General features: G+C 43.5%; 1 protein-coding gene across 3 annotated transcripts in view; it reads left to right on the top strand.

Moving 5' to 3' along the window:
- GRHL2 (grainyhead like transcription factor 2) overlaps positions 1 to 17851 on the top strand; it is a 172324-nt gene that overhangs the window by 77019 nt on the left and 77454 nt on the right. For all 3 annotated transcript variants that reach the window (XM_027973164.2, XM_027973163.2, XM_042254430.1), the window contains exon 7: positions 1072 to 1183. In XM_027973164.2, coding sequence (XP_027828965.2) covers positions 1072 to 1183 — 112 coding nt within the window. The remainder of the gene's footprint in view (positions 1 to 1071; positions 1184 to 17851) is intronic.

Raw genomic sequence — 17851 nt, 5'->3', positions numbered from 1 at the left:
ATAAGCCAGATCTTGACTTGACACTACGGCTACTATCAATACTTGGTATCTCTTATTTGTCGGGCACTAGGGACACGGTGAATTATACGATATCCCCGCCCTTATTAACATAAGCCACTGCCGTGGACTGAGTAACTGTAAGTAATTAGGTAGATATGTGTCAAATGCTACAGGGGACAGGGCATTAAGGAATAAGAGTCGATGACTATTCTCTTGAAATAGCAGAAAATTGTCTATGAGGTATTTTGGATATGGAATGAGATGGAGAGTATATTCCTGGATACAGTATTCCTCATGCTGTAATTAAAGGGTTGTAAGTTGGTTGTTGATTTTTTTTTTTTTTTTTTTGGTTTGTTTGTTTGGTGATTTTGGGTACCTTCTCCATCTCGTAAATGACCATGACTTAACATATTTAGTTTAGCAAAACAGTTTGTAACTTAGAAGTGGAAGTCATTTGGGATTCTTATTTCTACAGATATAATTAGTTTCATGGGCTCATTTAAAAGTATATCCACATATTTAAGGAAATCATATGGTTGACTTTGTATCTTTTGGTCCGTGATGTATCTTTATTTTATATCATTGTTCATCAGTGTGAGCTCATCTTTTAGAATTTCTCTCAGTACCATCACCAATCCAGTCAGAGGCACTTAATTAGGCCAGAAACACATATTTGCTCTTTTACAAAAGCACCAAATTCTGTGTTTAAGGATATAACATTTCAAAAATGGCCTTGTATTCAATGAAAGAAAAAAATCTTTTTCGGTATTCCCACTTACCTCACAAAATAATACATTTGCTGATAAATTGGTTAATCCAATTGTGTTAGTCATGGCAAAGATAAGGTAGCATTCTTTTTTATTCTGTGCTGTTTTCATTTCCCATTTATTTTCTAAAAAGTAGGCCTATTTTGAAACAAAATAAACCCTACAACTGAGCTTATCTAAAGCAAGAAAAGCAAATTTATAGAAATTAAGGCAACACACCTCTGGTAGGATTCCCAGAACTGGACACTGTGGAGCAGGAGGGGCTGAATGGAAAGTAAGCTGTGTGGTTCTCCCTGCCCTACAGAGCGTGGTGATGGTGGTCTTCAGTGAAGACAAAAACCGGGATGAGCAGCTGAAATACTGGAAGTACTGGCACTCTCGACAGCACACTGCAAAGCAGAGGGTCCTCGACATTGGTAAGTTGACCTTGACCTTGACCTTCTTTCATGGTCTTTGGTAAACCTCCATGTTGCCTTGATGCAAAGAAGAGCCCAGAAATCACAGCTGAGACCTACATCACTCCTGTGATGTGCCTGGCACTAGTCTGTGCACCTTTCCAATATTTCAGTACATTTAGTACAAATAAGGCTGAGAAGTCAAGATCAGGCTAAGCTGAGAGCAAAACACTTTGTGTCCCATAGAAGTCAAGTGTGTCTCATATAATAATAGATTTAGATTTACCATGGCCATGCCAGTTTCTGAAACATATTTCCAGGCCCTCTTGTGTTTGAGCCTAATAACTGGCAGGCAGGCCAGAGGAACTCTTTTTCTTTCCTGTAACACAGGTAACCTGGGCTCATTTGGTTCTAAGGTACTCGTGACGATCACGGGACTAGATAGAGCTTTCTAGTTCTCTAATTTTCCATCTTGTGTTCCGTCCATCCAAACACACATCTAGTGCAAAGAATGCTAGATGACCAGACTAACGCAGAGTTCGAGAGAGCGTTCTTGGCAGTAGAGAAGGAATGACCTGCCCAGTGCATTTCCTGGAGTCTGTGTATTCCTAAACATCATGCTGTTCTTTAGCTGTTCTTTAGAGATTTGGAGCCCCCTGGGTGGGACTCAAGAGTCCAGTCAAGAGAACAGAGCCCATACCAAGTGGTTCCATGGAGAGGATTCACTGCCAAGGTTGGGAGGGTGGAAGGCCCCATGAGGCCTTGAGAGAGGAGCCACAGCAAGAACTTGCTGCTAGTTGCTGGAGGGCCGAAGGATCAAAGGAGAAGGGGTGGGGGTTGGGAGAGCCCCCAGGCAGGGACAGGATCAGCCGGAGCCACAGCTGGGACCGCGGAAGGGGCAGCTGTCTTAAAGCAGTGAGAACACGGACCCCAGAGGGAGCAGGTATCTTAGAATAGCGAGAACTGCAGAGAATCTGCCAGAAACACCCCTCAGTGTAGAGCGGGGGGAGATGGCACGCCCTGCCCCCCAGCCTCCCCTAGCGCTTTCCATTGACCCCATTAGCCCGAAAAGGAGGGCACACCTCCCTGGCACATGCACTTTGCAGGAATCAACCTCTAGACGCAGAGCAAAGCAGGGGGTGTCAGGGATTGGTCTTAAAGTGTCTAGAAATAACTTAAGACCACAGTAATTATATGTGTTTATAAATAATTTTAACAGTTCATCTACATCCTGCTTCCATAAGAAACTATTTCTCATTTATAGGCTTTATTTTCACGTTTCCCAGACCTCGAGGCACAGTCCCAGTGAGGACAGGCCAAGTCCAGTGAGGAAGGTTTCTGCTGTGTTGGACACCAGAGTTGATAATGAACCGCTAGAAGGATGTTTACTTTGATTTCTTTCACATTGTAACAGAGGACTTTTTCAAACCTTTTAGCTCACACTTGCTGGGACCCTTTGACCAATAGTAGAGGAACTAAGGTAGGGTTGGAGACTCGCTGTAGAAGATATGGAAACTAATTTGCTGGTTTTTCTTGGAAAATGGCTACACCACTCCTTATGTCTACCACAGATACACTCACACACGTCTCCTTTCAACTAGTCAAACGAATTTATTCAATAAACAAGGAAACCAAGGCCTACTGACCCACCTTTCCTTTCCTCCCATAATTAGTGCAAGAATTAGTGCAAGCGCTGGAATAAAAGCAATCTTCCTCACCCAGGTCACACCCTGAAGCCCCAAGATCGACCAGCTGGGAAGAAGGGTTTGGGAATACTTGCTGTAACCTGCTTTGGAGGCAGTCTGCCCAGAGCAGAGGAACAATTTTATTTTATTTGAAAAGTTAGCCTTATAATTATTGCCCAAGAAAGGAGCAATTAAGTAGAAATGTGGCCTAGGTCCAAATAAGGCAAATAATAAACACGTTTTACTGGCATACCTGTGGGTTCAACTTTGATGTTGTTACAGGGTTTACTTTTCTTAGCCCAGAATGATCTCTCAGGTCTCATAGGATTTCAGATCTTATCTCTCTTCTTTATCACCTCCTGGCTGCTTTGTCTCCCTCATGTAACCCTTTGCACATGTGTGTGTGCACACAAACACATACACATTTATCACTGAGATTTGTGACTTTGACTCAGTAGCTTCATGGCCACCTGGGCTATTTGCTGACTCTGAGATTAAGGCATTGAATCAGCCTCTTAGGTTCAAATGAAAAATCAATTTTCTGACCATAGTCTCTACCCCTCACCTCAACCTGACAGGATGAGGAAAGATGGAAGAAATTCCTCTAATTCATTCTTGTACCAGATTTTTGGAAAGTCAAGCAACTTGTTCCTCTGTCAGTGGGCGGTTGATACCATTTCCAATAGAAAGGGTGAGGGGTGAGGTTGCTGTGGCGACTCCATCCATGTGCTGTGAGCCCTCCCTGGGGGTAACTGCAGGGCTGTGTTGAGAACGTCTGTGAGGCTGCACCTGGGCTCAGCCAGGGGGTTACCAATGCCTGCTGAGGGGGAAGGAGGCCCAAGAGTGCGTTTATGCTATGCCTTTGTCAGTTTGGGTGGAGAACCTTCTAGTGGCTGGCCTGCAAGAGAAAAGGAAAAATCCAGAAGTGTTTAATGTGTTATTTTTCTTTACCTGTATGAACTGGAGATTAAAGCTGGGTCTCCCAAGTTGGAGTTCCCCAAGCCTCTCCTAGCCAATGTGGTTAGCAAGTCCAACTAAAGCCTGTAGGTAGTGACTTTGAAGTTGGCATTAGAGACTGAGATGAGGACCTTTTTCGCTAAAACGAGCGTTCGTAACCTGAGTCCTTGGGGGTCTGTGGGTGGGCTTTGGGGAGCCTCCACTCCTCAAATTCTGTGCAATACCACTCTGCGTTTGGATGTACAGGTCCTTTCACCTTCTTTCCAGGGGTGCCCAGGACAGCCCTACCTCCCTCAATCTCCTTGCTTCCCTTCCAAGCGGCACCCAGTGGAGCTCTCACCTCTCTGTGTCTCCTTCTTCAACATCCCCTCAGAACTCGCGTGCTCAATCGACTCTCGCGACGCCATGGACTGTAGCCCACCAGGCTCCTCTGTCCATGGGATTTCCCAGGCAAGCATACTGGAGTGGCTTCTATTTCCTTCTCCAGGGAGCTCAGCGCTCATGCTCGAGGGCCATCCTGTCTCCTCTGGGCCCTGGTATAATCGTGCCTGGAGAGCATGCTCCATCTTTCCCTACATAAATCATCTCCTCTGGACTAGACTGTCGGTTGTTCTTTGTGGCCCCGCCTCATCGCCCACGTACTCCTGCTCCTCTGAGTAACCCGTGTGTGCCGGCTGCCTGATGGGAGAGGACCCTCAGTGTCCCTGTTGGAGTCCCCATCTGTGGAAAGACCATCCACGGAAAGTGGAGGGCCAGGGGACAGAGCTGCTTTTCAGAGCAGGGGGCACCTCAGCTGCCAGCTTCCTGAGTGCTGAGCAGAGTTCCTGGCGAGGCCCTTCCTGCCTCACACCAGTCACATCCCTCCCTGGGCAGACACTCATATGTTGCCTGACTTGTTCCCTCACTTCTTGGAGGCCTTTGCTTGTCGTCACCATAACAGAGAGACCTTCCCTCTCGTCTCACCCAAACATCATGCCCTCGTCACTCTCAAGCTCCCGTATCTCTCCTCCACTGCAGAGCCCTGTCGCCACCAAACATGTTATGAAGGCGTGTTTCTGTTTCTTCTTGTGTCCCCCCTCCTGCTACACTAAGCCCCAGAAGAGCGGGCACTTGTCTGTTTTCTTTTCTGCTCCAGGCCCGATGTCTCTCACAGAGCCTGAGTCACCGTGAGCATTTGGTAAATATTTCCTGAAGCAATGAATGGACGTATGAATGAATGAATGACCACACGTAAGGATGACACTCTTACTGCAGTGATAGGAAGCTGGCTTTCAAAGGCGCGGACTGTGTCTTAGTAACAGCTCCCATGTGTCTGTTGCCTTTTGTGTACCGGGTTCTTTCTATACATCAGACATAAGCATTTTGTCCTTCATCCTGAAAACAACGTATTTTATTGCTGAAAAGCTGAGAGGGTGAGGTGTGAAGAATTTTACCCAGAATCAAACCCCTGGTAAGTGGTGAAGATGGAAATTCAGGCTTGCTGGACTGTGCACGCCTTGTTTTTTAATTATTGTGTGTCTTCACTCCACTGTCTCTCATCTTTGTATCTTAGCCTCTAGATAGTTCTGGGCCCCCGCCACCCCCTAATCACATGCAGAGTAACTGCAAGCTGTCATGAATTGACCTAGCGTTGAGGTCTTGCCTCTCCCTTCTGCGCCTTCCTTTCCAGATGCTGAGACCGCTTTGCACTCTGGGTGGCAGGACTCGGCTGCTGCTAGTTCTGACATTTCTAAAAGCCAGTTCAGATGTGTGGTTCTTGTACATGAGGCCATAACCTATGCTGGTGGGGAAGGAAACATTAGCAATTAGCTCTTGCTGGATATAAGTAAAACAAACAAACCCCAGCCCAAGTGCACTCTGCTGCTCTGCAAAGCACATAAGTAGAGTTCTCCAAGTTACACAAGTTCTTTCTTGTGAGCTCATCAGATAACAACAGTTAGTCTAGGTCATCAATATGTTCACATTCTGCAGCCCAAAGAGTTCCCGCACAGATTGTACCTACTGTATGGAATCACCACTTTGATGGTATTCTGTCCTTTGCTCGTCTCTGAGTGTGAAAGCTCCTTTCTCAAAGGACATGGAGTCAGTGTTGATCCCATCTTAGTTACCACCAGCTTGCAGAAAGACAGAGTGATTCCACATTCACTCAGCAACCGACCCTTCATTAGGAAATGGTGATTCAGAGATAAATAAGTAAGGCAGAGCCCCATCTTCAAGCTGCTCCAGACTGGAGGCAAGAAGATGACTGGCTGATGTTATCACATGGTGAGAGGCAGATGGGAGAAATATTTGCTGTAGACGTTTCTAAGTCCCCTCTGAAAAGATAACCAGAATATGTGAGGAGGTCAAAAAGGTGGGGGAGGGTGCTGCGAGCCAGGGAAGCAGCCCATGCAGAGGTATAGGAATCAAGACAGGAAAACCAAAGTGAGATTGGTATGCGATTTTATAAAATCTGATAAAACTGTTGGCAAAAATGGGAGGGGTGGAAACTCTCATGCATGCTGGTGGGAGTATCATTGATTCAACTTACTCAGTGGGTGGGGAGACAAGTGAACTGGGAATAAACTGGGCTGAGAAAAGGAGCTGGAAGGCTGTGGGAGTTGTGGAGAGGCTTGATTTTTAGGGGAATTTTAGAGTAACCTGGTGGCTCAGTGAAGCATCTGCCTGCAATGCAGGAGACCTGGGTTCGATGCCTGGGTTGGGAAGATCCTGTGGAGAAGGGAATGGTTACCCACTCCAGTATTCTTGGCTGGAGAATCCTAGGAGCCTGGTGGGCTGCAGTCATGGGGTCACTGAGTCGGACATGACTGAGTGGCCAACACTTTCTTAGAGTGACAGGGATAGGAAGTATAGATGGGATTTGCAGGTCTCAAGCTGTAAGAGGAGACCCATGTAAAGCTGTTCCAACGAGGTACAGATTGCAGCTCTGGGTCTCCCATGGAGGCTGAATGAGCCCAGCAGGGTGTTTTGGGATCCAAAGCCCAGAAAGTTCCTGGTACGAGAGGGCTGTTGATTCCGACCATACGTATCCTGGTGGTCAACTCAGAGCTGCAGGCGCAATGCTGGGGAAATGCTCTCAGGCCGTTGGGTGGGTCTTTGCAGAGGAGCGGCACCACACCAGATACTGAGGGGATCTGAGCTCAGAGTTTCTCGTCTTCTGCCGCTTTGGCACTAGCTTGGCTCCACAGAACCTTGCTTTGCAGTTTTGTTGGGGAGATTTTCAAGATGTGTGTACTTATACTTTTTTTATATTGAGGTGTAACATGCATAGTTTGTTTTTCATTAATCCATGTTTTTCTCTTGTTGAACAGAGTGGGCTTCAGAGATGCAGGAATATATAAGTGAGGGCCCATAAAAGATGTCACTCATCCAGGGGAGTGTTCCATTTGCCCATCGGTCCTCCCAGAACTCTGACAAGGGGGAGACTGGGCAGAAATACAGGCAAATGGAATTCTGTGATGAGGCGACATTTCTCTTTATTGAGTTGCAGGGTTTGATTTGGGACACTTTGCTCAGCTGCTGAGGATTTTCAGCAGGACAGTGGTATCTGTCTTTCAGAGAGGTGGTTCTGGGCCACGGTCCAGGTGGGATGAAGTGAGGGAGAGACTGGTTATAGCTGGGGAGAGACCTGGAGGAGTAAGCTGTAAAGGAGAGATGCAAAATTAACTCAGGAATGAGAGATGAATTCTAGAACTGGTAGACTTTCAGAACTGACTGGCTGTAGGGATAAAGGAGAAGAAAAAGATCACAGAAAGAAAGTGCAGCTTTGCCAACGGGGTAGGGGTTGGGAGTAGCAGCAAGCATGGTACCCCAGGTGCCAGGGGAGTGGGGGCTGACTGATGCTGAGTCCAGCCAGGGGCACAATGACTTTTAGGCACCGTTTACACATTAAACAGGCTGGGAGTTCCCCGGGGACTCATTTGCACAGTGGAGAGATCCAGTTTTGCCCCATGTAACGACTTACCAGCAGCAGCGGCCGCAGGTCATTTAAAAAATATTTGAAAAGGACTACCAATCACAAAATGAACCAGAATGTGTAGCAAGTCTACTCAAAGCATGAATAATTACAGAACCACTTTCTTGGGAAGGAATGTTTTTCTGTTTCCTTACAAGCAAGGAAGGAAAATTACAAGACATTCAACAACTGACATTGATTTATAGAATGAAAAATCAGAAGCTACAGCAGATACATTGAGACTCATTCAAATATAGCGTCTCTCTACTGAACAGAATTAAGGATTACTTGCTTGCTTTACAATGCAGCTTTTTCAAAATAATGAGCATCACAGTTTTTGCAGTTTCCGAAAGGGTGGTATGGATGGTGACGTAATGAGACTAATTCCCCAAGCACATCCGAATGAACAAAATTACTTGATAGTCACATCTAATGTAATCGGTATTGACATCATTTTGCTGTTAATTGTGAAACCAACCATTTGCTCTTTATTCAATCTGTCTTTGATTTTGGTTCCCAGAACGTAATCTTTCCCTGTATTAGTACGTATTAAATTGTTAATATTAATCCCATTGTTTTCCATGGTAATTGACAGGCAGTTATAGTCTCCTTGGTTATTAGCATGTGATTATAGGATTTTCATCTGTGCCCTAATACAAATGTATGTCTTTCTTTTAAAATTGTGCTGTTGATAGCAATCTTGTATTACGATAAATTTTTCATGAATCCTTAAGTTCTGATGAAATCAAAACAGTTTTTCAAGTTTAGGTCTTGATAGTTTTCTTTGAGGGTCAAAGAGAAGCCTTTCGGGAGATTCTCGAATACAGAATTTTGTTGACCACTGTGACTTACTCAGCTTGGCTCATCTGTCCAGGGCTGGGAGCTCTCTTCTCTGTGGAATCGTACTCCACTTTCAAATAGGAATTGCGAATAAAATGAAGCTACACCTTTAGTTTTTCCTTTGAGCTTTCTAGAGGAGCCTGGCTTTGGATGTGCCTTACAAGTGTGCTTTCTTGCAGTTTTTATAGTCAAATGCTGGCTTGGGCTACTCAAAGCTGTGCAGAAAAGTTTGGGCGGGGGTGCTGGTGTAGAGATTGGTGGGCTGGGAGAGGCATCTGCTGATTTTCAAGAGGTCAGGTAGCCAAGTAGTCAGCATGGATCTGTGGCCCAAATGGGCCTCGATTCAGGCATGAGTAAGATGTAGGGTAGGAAGTGACTCCTCTTTCAAGAAACATGGATGGAAGGAAAGGAAGGAAATCTGCCAGGACCAGGGCCTGGATGTGTGGTCATTTGGTGAACTCTGACCTTGTCCTGGCCCCTTCCCTTGTGGGGAAGGCTGGGGGAACCCCAGATCACCGCTGGGTGCCCTGCAGCTTGCCACTCTCTTCCCCAGGGTTGCCCACTCTGCCACAGAGTTTTGTTCTGTGGTGAGCTCTCCTCCCCCAGCACTGAACAAACCTGCCCTCTCCCAGCAGTTGGGAGAGTGTGGGACTTCCCTCCTTTAAAAATAACTCAAGGAAATGGAATTTTAATTTTTGATATTTCCTAGACTCTTTCCACACTTCTGAATAGATATGAAAAGTAAATTTGATTCAAAACCAAACCAAACCCCTTGAGAGCCCTCAACTTAAAAAATAAATAAATAATAACCCAACCCAGGGCTGGTTGGTGAGAGTCAGGGCAGTGAGTGAGTCAGAGCTGAGATAGTGGAGCAGCCTTGACCCCTGCTTTCTGCACGGATTGGGGCAGGGAGGAGGGGGTGGGGGTGTGGCCCCAGCTCTGCTCCGCCTATTGTTTGATCATCAGCTCTGGTTGTTGCTACAGTCACAGGCAGTGCGAGGCACCCTCTGATTTACAGAGAAGCACTGTAGACAGCTACTGGACAACTGTTTTCATCAGCAACTTTGGTTAGAAAACATGGCCATGATAAAAATGGTAGGCGGTTAATGCTCTGTATTTAAAAGATGATACACTGCAAATATTCTTTAAACTTTAATCTTAGTTCAGGCAGAACATACTCATTTTCAATAAAAACTGAACCACTGTGAGTTTTTCTTTATTGCATGTGTGTCTCCGTATGAGTGTTAGGAGCTGATTCTGTTGGGGACAGCACCTCTCGGGAGAATCATTTCCTCCTTGGCGTGTGTGCCTAGGGTGATGGAGAGTTCCCTCAGCCTTCCCCCGAGACAGGGCCAGAGTTCACCAACTGTCCACACATCCAGGCAGATTTCCTTCCAAACTATTGCTGGGTCTTTGTCTTTCCTTACAATCCATGTTTCTTAAAAGAGGCATCACTTCCAAACCTTGCATCTTACTCATGTCTGAATCCAGCATAATCTGCCTTTTATTAAGATTTCTTTTTTAAAAAACTGGAGTATTGTTGCTTTACAATACTGTGTTAGTTTCTGCCGCACCACGAAATGAATCGGCTGTATGTATACATATCTCCCTCTTTTCCGGATTTCCTTCACATTTGGGGGCAGAGAGCACAGAGTAGAGCTCTCTGTGCTGTGCATGCCCGTTAGTTATCCATGTTAAACACGTAGTGTGTGAGTCAGTCCCCGTCGCTCCATCCCATTGCCTCGCTTCCATCCTTGGCACCCTTATGCTTGTTCTCTACATCTGCATCTCTAGTCCTGCTTTGCAAATAAGGTCCTCTGTACCATTTTTCTAGGTTCCACATATGAAAGTGAAAGTCGCTCAGTCGTGTCCAACTCTTTGCGACCTCATGGACTATACACTTTTTGGAATTCTCCAGGCCAGAATACTGGAGTGGGTAGCCTTTCCCTCCTCCAGGGGATCTTCCCAACGCAGGGATTGAACCCAGGTTTCCTACATTGCAGGCAGATTCTTTACCAGATGAGCCACGAGGGACCCCAAAATATGTGTTATATATTTATTTTTCTCTTTCTGACTTCACTCTGTGACAGTCTCTTAAGTCCATCCATACCTCTGCAAATGGCACAATTGCATCCCTTTTAATGGCTGAGTAATATTCCAGTGTGTGTGTGTGTGTGTGTGTGTGTGTGTGTGTGTGTGTGTGTGTATACATATATGTGTGTATATATATATGCCACACCTTTATCCACCCCTCCATTGATGGACATTTAAGTTGTGTCCATGCCCTGGTTATTGTAAATAGCGCTGCAATGAACTTTGAGGGGTGTGTATCTTTCTTAATATTCAAATTTCTTAATGCCACATCTGTAGGTCTGTTTCACCCCTAGGTTACTTCCAACCTCCCCTTCATTTCTCCTCTAGGGCTCTCCTTGCCTAGAATGGCCCTTCCTCCCTCCTTTCCCTGGCAGTCATCTCACTCCTAAGACCTTGTTCCACAACCCACTTAGGTGAGATCTTCCTAATCTTTCAGACATCAGCTGCTTCCTCCACAGATTTTAGTTTGTACTTAGACTGTACCATTGCTGGGTTTCACTTGGTTTATCACTTTGCATTCTGTCCATTCCACTAAATGCCAAGCTTCTCGAGGGGAGAGAAAATTTTTTTCTGTAACTTTTGTATGAGCAGCACCTGGTGCAGTGCCTGGCACAGAAAAATGCTCAACTAGTGCTGACTAGTTGATGAACAAACTTCCGTGTATTGTTCTGTGTATGTAGGTAACACCATGGTAAGGGAATATGTGCCTTGTTAACAGGGAAGTCAGGGTGGGGTTGGGCTTTGTCCTCTTCTATGATGAAAGAATCAGTATTGGTCGTATTTTTCTGGATCCCAGCTAAATGTGCATTTGGTACTTTGATTTCTTATATTTTAAAAATTGTTGCATTATTCTATAGACTTTTTCATGAACCATGGTTAACTCCAAGACTTAATTGCTAACATAGAAATATAATACTGACATTAATAAACCAAGGGGGAACTTCTCCTTTTTAACTTGGGGGCTTCATTAATAAATTTCTCCTTTTAAACTTAACTGGAAATTATTGTTATTTCCCTGAAACAAACAGAAATTTGTTTTAAAGCAAACTTTACCAAGAAAAAATTTGGAAATTAAAAATTATAATTAATCTGGTCTTTAATTTGGGTTAAATTTTTTTTTTTTTCACTGCTCCTGGGAAGTGTATTTGCCTGGTTGTAGGCATTATTAAGAAACCTTTTCTGGAGAAGTACTTGCCCACTACTGGCAATTTTAAAACCCTGAGTGGTTAACCAGAAGGAATGTTACAGAGAAGATTAAAGTAGGAATGGGTGCTTGAAGGGCATCTATTGAGTGGATGCTCTGAGAACCTGTTTCAGTGAAAGGCTGAAACTTTCTCATAACGAGATCGTGGTTTACATGATGAGCTTTCAAAATGAACACACACACACACACACAGAGCTAAAACCACTCGAAAGACCTATCATATTTAATACTGTAAATACTTTAATTTCCTGTCTTCCACCGTTTTCTTTTTCCCATTTACTGGATGCCGCATTGCTTTCTCCTACTGGGTTGGACCTTTCCTGTATCTTTAGCTATATTTGACCATGATGTCATCTCAAACATGTAATCTGTGCTCTCTATTTGATTTTATGTCTTTAAAAAATATTTATTTATTTGGCCCCGTCAGGTCTCAGTTGCAGCACCCAGGATCTTCGTTGCAGCATGCAGACTTCTCAAGTTGCAACCTGTAGGCTTAATTGTCCCCTGGAATGTGGGATCTTAGTTCCCCGACCAGGGATCAAACCCATGTCCCCTGCCTGGGAAGGCAGATTCTTAACCACTGGACCACCAGGGAAGTCCCTGATTCATGTTTTTTGCTTGGGGCCTAATTATTTTCTTTCTTTAGAGATGCATTTAGTGAAACCTCGGCCTAATAGTCTCACATTTTTTAGTGTTACTTGGTTGACTTAAGAGTTACGAAAAAAGAAACCCTGGCAAGACAGTCTGATAGTGTCACGAGACTCATCTAATTACTGAACAGAACTACAGAGCTGGTCTTTTCAGCCGCGCTCCAGCAGGGACTGGAAACCTCTCTCTCACCCTGCCTTTCAGCAGGAACAAATGCATGTCTTCTTTGTCTTTGCAGTACCCACAAGTGTGGAATTAGGCAAATGTAAAGTTTTTCTTCCCTGTTTACAAAATCTAAAACTTGCCAAGAGAAAGTTTTTTCTGTACAACAGAAAAAACAGAGTTTTTTATGCTGTGAGGCCAGCACTGTGTTATCTCCATTTCACAGATCAAGGAGCCAACTTTCTTTTCTAAGGTGGCTGTTGATTTCCTCTGGGTGCACACCTGCAGTCCTCAGATGCTGTGATTCAGCATCTCCAAGGAGAATGGTAACAGCAGGAACTGCATCCCTCCTTTGAAGGACACATTTATCTTCTTGAAGAAATATATGTAAGAGAATTGGAATTTCCATTTTGAAATAATATGTAAATCCTCTAATAATTGTTGAAAAATAAGTAAACAGGAATAGCAACGTGAGTAATTCTAATAGTTGCTGCTACTGCTGAGTCGCTTCAGTCGTGTCCAACCCTGTGCGACTTCAGAGATGGCAGCCTACCAGGCTCCGCCATCCCTGGAATCCTCCAGGCAAGAACACTGGAGTGGGTTGCCATTTCCTTCTCCAATGCATGAAAGTGAAAAGTGAAAGAAGTCGCTTAGTTGTGTCCGACTCTCTGCAACCCCATGGACTGCAGCCCACCAGGCTCCTCCGTCCATGGGATTTTCCAGGCAAGAGTACTGGAGTGGGGTGCCATTGCCCTAACTGCAGTTAATGCAAAAATCCCTCATATAACAAACACCCCCCCACCCCCATCGTCCGCATAACAAACTTACCTTCCTTTATCTGTAGACCAGTTTGGTGAGTGACTGGGCAGCCAAGGGCTAATGGGAAAGTTGAAAGTGGAGGTTGCTTTTAATGCATCTTGAGCTACTGAAAGAATTGGGTTTGTAATTTCTGGTTGATCAAACAGTAATCCACGTGAAGATTGACAGTTCTTGCAGTGTGTCTGTGTCCTGCACCCCCAGTTAACAAAAATCATTTCCTTTTTTTGAATCTGTTCAACTCAAAAGGGCAGTTATAGGTGCTGGAAAATCATTTCTGACATTGAGGGCTACTAGATACTAGAATGAGACTTTGAGAGAGACTGGAATGTCTTAGGACAGAAAAGCAATTCTAAAGACTGTTGCTAATAATAAAGTACCATCGTTTGAGAAAGAGTTCCATTGTCTTTCATAAATTAGACTTGGTTTAACTAGGAAAGTGTCATACTTTCCGGAAATGTCAACTGACTTGGGGAAAGCTTGGGGACTTGTCCTAGAGGAGGGGAGCCTGGTATGTAGGTCTGAAATGATTTTGGCTGAATAGCCACTCTGGGCAGTAACTTCTAATCCTAGATGTCTATAACATCTTGTCCTCTGCCTTCTTCTAAGAGTGTTAGCATATTAAGTAATGAAATAAAGAATGGAAAATTGAAATAAAACATGAATAGTTCCCACAGTACACAAATAAATTATATACCAAAGCACTACTCCTGTCTTCATTCATTTAGTGAACTGTCAGGATGTATTAGGCACTTTGGTGTTTTCACAAATTTAAAAGACACATAGTTTAAAAAGACATAATAGGTAGATTGAATTTAAATCTCACTGAGTAACAGATTGCTGAGAAGAGTTTAATTTTAAGCCCATCCCAGTTGATTTAAATTCAGAGCTAGAAGTCATGTTGTATGTGTGTATGGGCGTGTGTGTGTGTGTATATATATATATATATACATAAAAGTGAAAGTATTACTCACTCAATTGTGTCCGACTCTTTGTAAACCCTTGGACTGTAACCTGCCAGGCTCCTCTACATGGGATTTCTCAGGCAAGAATACTGGAGTGGGTTGTCATTCCCTTCTCTAGGACATATGTGTATGTGTGCCTACAAACAGAATATGACCTACTTTCAATCTGAAGTCAAGTTTATGGGTCAGGACCAGCATTCTTTTTCCCTGTTTTCCCATTATGGTTTGCTAGGCTTCCCTGGTGGCTCAGATGGTAAAGAATCTGCCTACAATGCAGGAGACCTAGGTTTGATCCCTGGGTCGGGAAGATTCCCTGGAGAAGGGAATGGCTACCCAGGATATTGAATATGGCTCCCTGTGCTATACAGTAGGACCTTGTTGTTTATCTGTTTTATATACACTAGTTTGCATCTGCTAATCCCAAACTCCCAGCCCTTCGCTTCCCCAACCCCCTCCGCCTTGGGAATCATAAGTTTGTTCTCTATATCTGTGAGTCCATTTTTGTTTGGCAGATAAGTTCATTTGAGTCTTATTTCAGATATATGTAAGTGATATCACATAGTATTTGTCTTTCTCTTTGTGGCTTGCCTTGGTTAGTATGATCATCCCTAGGTCCATACATGTAACTGTAAATGGCATTATTTCATTCTTTTTTATGACTGAGTAATATCCCATTGTATGTATAAACATCGCATTTTCTTTACCCATTCATCCACTGATCGATATATAGGTGGCTTGCATGTTCTGGCTGTTGTAAATAGAGCTACACTGAACATAGGGGTGTATGTATCTGTTTGAATTATAGTTTTGCCTGGATACACGCCCAGAAGTGAGATTGGTGGATCATATGTCCCTTTTTACCACATCCTCTCCAATGTTTGTTATTTGTAGACTTTTTAATGATGGCCATTCTGACTGGTGTGATACCTCCTTGTAGTTTTGATTTGCATTTCTTGAATAATTAGTGATACTGAGCATCTTTTCATGTGTCTGTTGGCCATCTGTATGTCTTCTCTGGAGAAACAGCTTTAGGTCTTCAGGACCAGCATTCTTAAGTAATGAAATCAAACAGAATAAAAATATTGGGTTGGCCAAAAAGTTCATTCGGGGTTTTCCACATCATTGGGATGGCCAAAAAGTTCGTTCAGGTTTTTCTGGATGATGTAAAACTGAACGAACCTTTTTGCCAACTCAATACTAGCATATCTGGAATGCAGTAACGGGTTGCAGTGTAAATGCTTTTCTTATTCTAAGTTTATGTTAAGGGCAATTGAAAGCTATCTCACAGGCCTGTATAATTCTTTCTCTAGGAATAGAAGGGTGAGTCAAACAAATAAAATATTAGGCTTCTCCTAATGGGAAAACTCCAAGAAAGAGTTCATCTTAAATGATATATGAAGGGTAAACATCATAACAATATTAGTAACTCCAGCTTTAATAGTGCCAAAGAGTCACTCTACACCAGTCACAATTCTGTGAGTCATAAATTTTATTTTCATAATGTCAGACCCTTTTGTTCTGGATTATATATGGAAAGGTGCTCATTGTAAAGGTTATATACTACAGAACTTCTTAGGTTTCAATCCTACCTTGTCCCTTTCAGAATTAAGGGACTGCCAGGAAGGGGAGGTACTTGATGCATTTGCCCATTATACCAAGTAGGAATAATTTTTAAAAGCTGCTAATCAGAATTATCTGAGGTTGTGTTCATGAAGTATGTGTATTTAGCACACACTCAGCTCTCAAAAACTGGTGGCTGTTCCTAACTGTTTGCTCAGGACCCAGTGGTGGAAATACATTTAGTGCCTCTAAAAATCAGCTCAAGTGTCAACACCCTTAAGGAAACCCAGGCCACCTCCAACTTGGTAAAAATATATAAAGGAAATCATGAACTCAGAGTTCTTGTGAGTCATTCAGATTTTAAGAAGCTGATTCTTTAGTTTTGAAAACAGAAAAAAAAAATCTCAGAACTTACTTCAACTATGGTTTATTTATTTTTCATATTTCAAGTCAGAGCGAATACCCTTAGAATGACCCTCGACTGTTTCCGAAATTTGAACTGATCCCATTTGTCATTGCAGATAGAGGGACACAGATGTTTGAGGACAGAAGGGATGGGGGAAAGTAGGGACCAGCGTTGTTTCTGTCACCGACCACAGGACCAGTGAGGTCTGTTCTCTTAGACATTGTCTCTCTTTAATGGCTGAGGAAATACAAGTGCAGTAATTCACTGGCGGTCTCAGGCTTTGGTGAGAGGAGGATAAATTTAATTCAGGTCTAGGTATCTCCCCTGCCAGTGTTTTTTCTCTCTGTGCTTTGAGCACCACTGTATAAATGGACTCCTTGTAGCATCCTGACCCCAAATGTGTAAGATGCATAGACTACCACAGGTCCTTCTTGGCTTTTCAAAAGAAGCATCTTCCTGGGCTGTGATGTATTGCACACTGAGTTGGTACTAGTGCCTTGAGCCATTTTCAGCATTCTGGCTTCATTATTATACCAGTCCAGGCAGAATCCACACCTTTCAAAAGAGAAGCAATTTTTGCATTAATTATACCACTTCTTTTAATCTCCAACAATATATACAAAAATAATAAGGAGTAGTTATAATTTACCAAGCACATGAACTTAATTAAGGTAAAGGAATTACTAGTTCCTTTGACAGCATTCCAGAATCACACTCACACATACAATCAGTTTGAAGAAAACAACAAAAGTCTGAATTTAAAGACCTTTTGGGACTTCCCTGGTGGTCCAGTGGTTAAGACTCCTTGCTCCCAAAGCAGGGGGCCCACGTTCGATCCCTGTTCAGGGAACTAGAGCCCACATTCCACAACTGTGAGTTTGCATGCCACAGCTAAAGGATCCTGCTGCTATGACTGAAGACCCAGAGCAGTCAAATGAATAAATAAATGAATAAACAAATGTTTTTTAAAATGAAAAAATAAAGGCCTTTTAACAGACCAATATTTATATGCAAAAATATAAAAAGGACATAACAAAGGAATTCACTGGTCTGCTTTCCATAGCAATTAAAATAGAGTGGATACCTATAATATCAGCACAGAATATAACTTGCCAAAAACATATGGAAACTATTGCATATCCATGCTTGTCTAGCAGTCTTTTGCTGATAACACTGTGAAGTTTGTCATCTCCCCCCTGGTGGCTCAGATGGTAAAGAATCCACCTGCAATAGGTGAGACCTGGGTTCAACCCCTGGGTTGGGAAGATCCCCTGGAGGAGGGCATGGCAACCCACTCCAGTATTCTTCCTTGGAGAATCCCTGTGGACAGAGGAGCCTGGCGGGCTAGAGTCCTTGCAGTCACAGAGTCGGACACGACTGAACAACTAAGCACACAC

Source organism: Ovis aries, chromosome 9 (genome assembly GCF_016772045.2).
Source record: "Ovis aries strain OAR_USU_Benz2616 breed Rambouillet chromosome 9, ARS-UI_Ramb_v3.0, whole genome shotgun sequence".
In the NCBI taxonomy this organism is placed as follows: Eukaryota; Metazoa; Chordata; class Mammalia; order Artiodactyla; family Bovidae; genus Ovis; species Ovis aries.
This window is presented reverse-complemented; position numbering and strand designations above follow the sequence as displayed.